The sequence below is a fragment of the Trichechus manatus genome, unplaced genomic scaffold (assembly GCF_000243295.1).
Source record: "Trichechus manatus latirostris isolate Lorelei unplaced genomic scaffold, TriManLat1.0 scaffold00010, whole genome shotgun sequence".
NCBI lineage: Eukaryota > Metazoa > Chordata > Mammalia > Sirenia > Trichechidae > Trichechus > Trichechus manatus.
Genome location: NW_004443946.1, coordinates 6,225,629 through 6,232,916, shown reverse-complemented (window position 1 = coordinate 6,232,916; position 7,288 = coordinate 6,225,629). Strand labels below are relative to the sequence as shown.

Sequence of the window (7,288 nt, the reverse complement as noted above, 5' to 3'; positions counted from 1 at the left end):
TTTTCACAATGTGTCAACATTCTTATTAATTCCATTCTGGTTGTCACATGAGTTTTTTTCCCCCCTTCTAAATTTTATTTTTGTTGAGAATATACACAGCAAAACATAAACCAATCCAACAGTTTCTACATGTACAATTTAGTGACAGTGATTACATTCTTTGAGTTAGACAACCATTCTCACCCTCCTTTTCTGAGTTGTTCCTCCATTAACATAAACTCAGTGCTCCCTGAGGTTCCTATCTTTGGAGTTGCTGTTGTCAGTTTGATCCCATATAAATAGTTCTTAAAAGAACATAATGTTCAAGGCAGACCTTTTTTTTTTTTTACTAGTTAAGCTAAATAAACTATTGTTCAGTTTTCAGATGACTTTAGGGGATAGAAATCAGACTAGTTTTAACTACTGCCATTTTGATGATTCTGTCTAAGCAAAACCTTGGTGGTTGCGGGACAAGTGATATAACAATTCTTCATTTATGGAAAAAGATAGTAGAGAGGTAGTATATTATGGAGATTAAGGGTTCGGGCTCTGCAGTCCCACTGCCTGGGTTTGAATCCTGGCTCTGCCATTTACTAGATGTGTGAACCTAAGTTATTTAACCGCTCTGGGCCCCAGCTTTTTTATCTATAAAATAATGACGGTAGTAGTGACTACATCATGAAACAACAGTTGCTGCTGAGTCCATTCTGACTCATAATGACCTCATGGATGTCAGAGTAGAACTGTGTCTCAGGATTTTCAATGGCTGATTTTTCGGAAGCCTTTCTGCTGAGGTGCCTCTGGGTGAACTTGAACCCACAACATTTTTCGTTAGCAGCCAAGCATGATAACCGTTTACATGACCAAGGGACTCCATAGTGAGGATTAAATGAGGTAACATTTAAAAAGGGCTTAAAACAGTGCTTGGTGCACAGTGAAAAGTAAATGAATATTAGATGTTATTATGTAGCATTGTGAAGGAATGAGCAATTCTGCATAACTGATTTTCCAGAAAATGAAGATTAACCTTCAAAGCAATACAATCATTTATTTTAATCATTTTCAAAGATGCTAAAAAATGTATTACGTGATTTTAAAAAAATCCAGAATTGGTCTAGAAAATGGGTGATAATGTTTTCACATCTAACTAATACTATTTTACCTATAATTATCAGAAAATTTAGCATAGACAACTGTATGCTGAAATGTAAACCTGGGCCCAGGTTTAGGCCTGTTTCAGAGAGATCTGAATCTACCACATAAAGGTATAGAAAGGTAGAACACTAATCGTTTTCTGCAAGATTAATACTATGTATCTCTTGCTACCTTTATCTTTTCTGCTTTGTCTGTTTGATGAATTCTTACCATTCAAAGCCCAGCTCAAATTCATTTTCTGAGATGCCTTTGTGCCCCCCAGGAATGACTGCTCTCCTGTGTGCTACCTTGTACACACCTGTGCAGGTCTTATTGTACTTGCCTGTTAGCATTGCTAGCTTGGGGCTCCTTAGGGAAGGGACTGCTCCTTGTTTTGTATCCTCAGTATATTCTCACAGTAGACAAGCAACGTTCATTGATTTTATATGGGAATGAAAATGTCCAGGTGGAACCAGTGAGACGGCACTGATAGACGGCAGGATAGTGAAGAAAGTTTGCTGGACCCTGTTTCTGAGGGATAAGCTCTGTGGCTCTTTAGCAGTGTTGGTGCACAAAGATGGCAGAATGGATAGAAAACTGTCCAAACAACATTAGCTTGTAAGCTCTGTAAGCACCCACTATAGGATACCTTTGAAAGCTCTAGGACAACAAAAATTTCCAGTCATCAGATTATTTTATGGGAGCTTGAAGCATTCAACAAACATCTATCCTGTTTATATTCTGACAGAGCATTTGGTTTGACAGAACCTGCTAGAGCAGAATTAGTTAAGCTTGCTTCACTAAACTGAGCTAGTTTGGTCTCTGGAAAATTTTTAGGGGAGGCTGCTTTCAAAATATTTTTTAAAAATGCAGAATTGGTCTGGAAAATAGGTTGATAATGTTTTCACATCTAACTAATACTGTTTTACTTAAAATTATCAGAAAATTTAGCATAGACAACTGTATTCTGAAATTTTGCTTTTACAATTAGTACTAGTTGAGAGATTGTGCTTTTCCCTAGAGAAAGTTTTGGAAAGTAGGATGTGGGATGGCTTCTAGCTCTTTATTTCCTACTCTACAAGCTATAGTTCTCTGTATATCAGAGTTTAGTTTGGCCACAAACACGTGTGTGTCCCCAAAGCCCTGTGTACTACTAGTTGGTATGATGCCATTGGGTTACAGGTTTAAGGAGAGAAGTTGGCAGGGCTTGCCCTTTCACTTGTGGGAGAAAGATGGGGCAGTCTGCTTCTGTAAAGATTTACAGCCTTGGAAGCCCTATAGGGCAGTTCTACTATGTCCTCATAGAGTCGCTATGAGTCGGAATTGACTTGACAGCAGACGGTGGTGACCTTTCACTAAGTGTCCCACAACTACATAGTTATTTGGTACAGTCTCTATACCTGTAGCTCAAAGCAATGCCTTTAATGACCTTACAACTTTTGAGGTATCCAACTATTTATAATCCGCCCTTGTTCTGGAAAGGATTGAGCAGTTTATAAGAATACAAAAAATACAAGCAGCATGTGAAGGACTAATTTTCTCCCCTGGGCTGGCTCTGCTCTGTGGGTCTCACTTCTTCTGCACCTCTGCTGCTCATGGCCCACAGCACCCTTCTTCTCTTTGCATTGCTATTGTCTACTGCCGACTGCCACACTCTTCTTCCTTTCTCCAAGCTACTTTTTTCTTTTCTCCTTCTCTTTAACCCATTTTATTTTGCTTTACACTTTCACACCAGCAGCTTGTGTTATTATAGCCATTGACAAACACTCCCTCTTTCATTTTGGTAGCAAATTCATATCATTAAATATAATTTTCAAGTAGAATTTCTAAGATTGCTCATTGCTTAGAGATGATTTCTTGGTTGCTATTAATTTTTTTTAAAAATTGACTTTTTTGCTGTTGGAAAGGTGGACAAATAAGTGAAGTTTGCTATATAATAAGAATGATGCCTGCCTCCTTTGGGGGGACCAAAATTGTAAAAAAGACAAAAGGAAAGAAAAACAGAAAAAGGGGGGAAAAAGTTTGTATCACCTACTCTAAAAATTTCCAGATCTACTCATTTATTGTCCTTACTCTTCAAAAGTAATTGCAAATATTTGAGTGCTTACTCTGTACTAGTCATTATGCTAGTACTTTTGATGCATTATCTCATTCTACTCCCTGCAACAAAATGTGAGGGTAGGCAATAACTGAATAAGGAAGCAATAATTTGAGAAATCATTTTCATTGGGACATTTCTCAAGTAATGTATGAAGAAAAAGAGAACGTACTGTATTAAGGTTTTTCGGTTATTTTTAAGGCAGATTGCAAGCTCCTCCATTATTTCACAGCAGCTGGCTATGTTAGGAGTCCCGCCATCTGGGATTGGATGATGATGAGTGATAATTCCATACTGTCGGTAGAGGTCCAAAAGGTTTGGGACTCTATATTTTGACAGCTCCCCTCTGGTGCAGAAAACAAATATGTCTTGTATACCATAGTTCTTTAGTTCTTCTGCCAATAGACCAAGATACACACGAACATACACATATAACACATTACAAATTTAAATGTAGTCAAGAAGGAGAATAAGGAGTTAAGTTTCTTAAGCCAAAGTAAGTAAACAGTGAATGATAATCTACAAATTTGAAGCGCTTATTGATACTTTAAAATAATGTTGATCTGTTCTCAAACTAGGGGAAAAATCAAGTCACTAAGCACAAAATAGGAATATGAACCAAAAAGTGGTTAAAATTAAACCTGACTTTTTAAGTCAAAATGCTTTATACTGAACTTCAAGACGAGTCAATTGCTGCTCTTGAATTTTTTTTGCAATAAATATTGATTTAAAATAAATAAAAAAGCATCTGATATTTCAAAATAAACTCTTGAGAAGGAATGATAGCGCATTTATTCTTCTTTTTCTCCTAAAATCAGCCATGTTGACGAATTTCATCACTTTGTTGTTTGTAGCACCTTAAGCACCATGGTGTCAGAGCTCTTGTATTCCCCTTTGTATTTGCATGGTACCACGCATCACAAATTTAATTTTATGGACTAGATCTTTAGAAAATAAAGCACTAGCTGTATTACAATTGTGTGACTTAGTTAATTTTGCTAGAATGATATGAACTGAGCAATCTTACTGTAGGGTATTCTGTACACTGGAACTTCCTAATGGCAATATTCACGATAGAGCATTTGGTTCAAAAGGAAAAACTAATTCTAATCCTGGCTGATCTAAGCCCCGTCCCTTTCCCCACTTCCCAAATGCAAGGACACTGGGCTGTTTAAGTACAAAGTACCTTTTATCATAAACCTCTAGATCTGTACTGTCCAATATAGTAGCCACTAGCCCCACACATGGCTACTGAGCACTTGAAATGTGGCTAGTCCAAGTTGAGATGTACTATAAGTGTAAGATACCTCATTCAAAGACTAAATACAAGAAAAATGTAAAATATCTTATTAATAATTTGTTTTAAACTGATAATATGTTGAAATGATAATACTTAGGATATATTAGGCTAAATAAAATGTATTATTAGAATAAATTTTACCTGTTTCTTTTTACTTTTTTTAATATGGCAACTTGAAATATGAAGTTATGTATACTGTTTCCATTTGTACCTCCCATTATATTTCCACTGGGCAGTGCTGCTCTAGATGCTGCTATTATATTTTTATATTTGTAATAGGATTTAACTTGTAGTTAACATACCTAACCATTTAAGAGAGTAGGTGATTTTCTAGTTGCCTCTTGTACACACTGGATAGTTTCTATCAAAGACAAGTTTTCAAACTGTCTTTCCTAGAAAGGCATCTGAGATGGTACCATAGGAACTGCTGCAGGGAGATTCTAAGTCTTCCTCATCAAACACTTAGGGGGAACACACACATACACACAGACGTGTATATTTATACATGCACACACACGCACACATGTATATATACACATACATGCACACACGTATGTATATATACATATACATGTACACACATATGTATATATACACACATGTACACACATTAAAAAAACAAGGTTTGGGAAAAAAATTGAAAACTTTTTACAGGAGATACTAAATGAATATGGCTTTCCAAAATGTGCAAGATTGGCTCTTGAACCAATTATTTAAATTATATATTTTGCTTATGACGTAAATGTTCTCTAAATGGAAGTTTCCTACCATTGTGATGGTGGGTATGTCTAAAGCAGAAAATCTAAACAAATACTGTAAAGGTCAACTAATCTATTAAAATAAAAAACCAAACCCATTGTCACTGAGTCAACTCTGACTCATCGCGACCCCATAGGGTTTCTAAGGCTGTAAATCTCTACGGAAGCAGACCGCTACATCTATCTCCCATGGAGCTGCTGGTAGTTTCGAACTGCCGGTAGTTTCGAACTGCCGACCTTTTGGTCAGCAGTCGAGCGCTTTAACTGCAGCGCCACCAGGGCTCCTTTGCCACCTTAAATTTTTTGGTAGGTAAGGAATAAATTAAAGCACATTAGTAAATTGATATTCCAGAACAATCAGAAAAAGATTTTAAGATGTAAAAGATATTAGAATCAAGCAATATGTATATATATATATTTTTAGTGTATTATAAGGCTATTTGTAGGCCTGTTAGACTTGAGACAGTCCAGGCTAATCAGAGTAAAATATTTTGAAAATCCACATGTGTTAGAGTATCATGCAATATGTAAATTCCAGATTGGAGTAGATTATCCAAATAGTTGTAGGATTATTAGACTTGAAGCTATAGTGATATGAACATCCTTGGGCTTGCAAACGTCAATCCCCCCTTCAACTTTCCCACCTTGTTGGGAGGGATGGACAGGATGGACAATTTCACTATAATCTCTGGGTTCCCAGCTCAGGCTTAATTTTTACTACCACAGTCAAGTCTGCAAGGGACAGTATATTATTCAAAGTTTTGGTCAGTACAATATGTCAGTTTTCTATTTACATACTTCGGCCCTCGAACTTATATAACAATCTCATGTGTAGCTTATATGTACAACTATGACAATCAGTAAATAACAAGAGTGTTTAAGTAAATGATAAGTTCTCTATGCCCTTCATAAATACCTCTTCATATATTAGACTCAGTTTATAGTTTGAAACTTCACAAAATATTTAACCTTTATTTGGTATATCAAGAAGAGGCTCTACAGTTTGTTCCTTTTGACAAAGAGATTTTCAGTGTTAGTAAAAGAAAACATATTACTATGGTTGTCTCATACTACACATACCTGTATCTTTTTGGATATTTCTTCTAATATCTTTAAATTTACAACCTATAATAGTAATAAGGCAAGTGAAAAAGTCAGTTTTTGGTCATATATAACAAGTATATTTAAATACATATATAGCTACTTTGGAAGGTCATTCCACATAATCCTTTATATGTATCAATTCCATTTTGAGTATGAATTTCACTTTGTTAGGAATTACAGGGATTCATAGGTCCCAGCTGATCTAAGGATTCTTTTTTCTGTAGCAAGTACTTGGCTCTGGCCTTCAGTCTCACATTGTGCCCCAGTGTTTAAATTTTATTACCACACATAAACCAGACAGGCAGAGCTGTGAATGCAGATCTGGAAGTTTGAAGAGCGGAGCTACGTTCCTTCATCTATAGCCCACGTGAGGGCTTCCAAAAGTAAGTCCCCCAGTGCTGATGGTCTGTGAAATTCTCTTCTTGCTCAGTACAGAAAATGATGTGTTAGCTGACAACAAGTTGTCTTAAATATACCAATAAGAGGCCTACTATAGTGTGACCTACCTGGAAGAGCACATAAACCGAGAAACTGAGAACAATTCACTTGTGACAGGGGTAGCCTAAAAAAAAGAAAAATTTATTAAGTTTTGTTCCATTTTAGAAAAGTTATAAATGGAAATTCAATCTAACCAACATGTATGCTTGCCACTGAACTAGGGTGTTTTAAATTAAACTTTTACAGTACTTACAAAGCAAAAATTCACAGTTAAAGATCAATGTGTCAGTCAAGTTGTTGTGAGTTATAACTGAGTCGATTCCGACTCATGGCAACCCATTTGTGCAGAGTAGAACTGCTTCCCTAGGGTTTCCAAGGTTGTGACCTTTCGGAAGCTGATTACCAGGACTGTCTTCCAAGGTGTCTCTGGGTGGGTTCGAACTGCCAACCTTTCAGCTAGTAGTCAAGCGCTTAACC

At 36.4% G+C, this 7,288-nt stretch overlaps 1 protein-coding gene across 1 annotated transcript in view; it reads right to left on the bottom strand.

Moving 5' to 3' along the window:
* CDKN3 (cyclin dependent kinase inhibitor 3) overlaps window positions 1-7,288 on the bottom strand; it is a 68,630-nt gene that overhangs the window by 4,000 nt on the left and 57,342 nt on the right. Inside the window, exons 3-5 of the mRNA XM_012560024.1 lie at window positions 6,880-6,935; window positions 6,350-6,394; window positions 3,384-3,606 (exon numbers count right to left, since the gene is read on the bottom strand). Coding sequence (XP_012415478.1) covers window positions 3,384-3,606; window positions 6,350-6,394; window positions 6,880-6,935 — 324 coding nt within the window. The remainder of the gene's footprint in view (window positions 1-3,383; window positions 3,607-6,349; window positions 6,395-6,879; window positions 6,936-7,288) is intronic.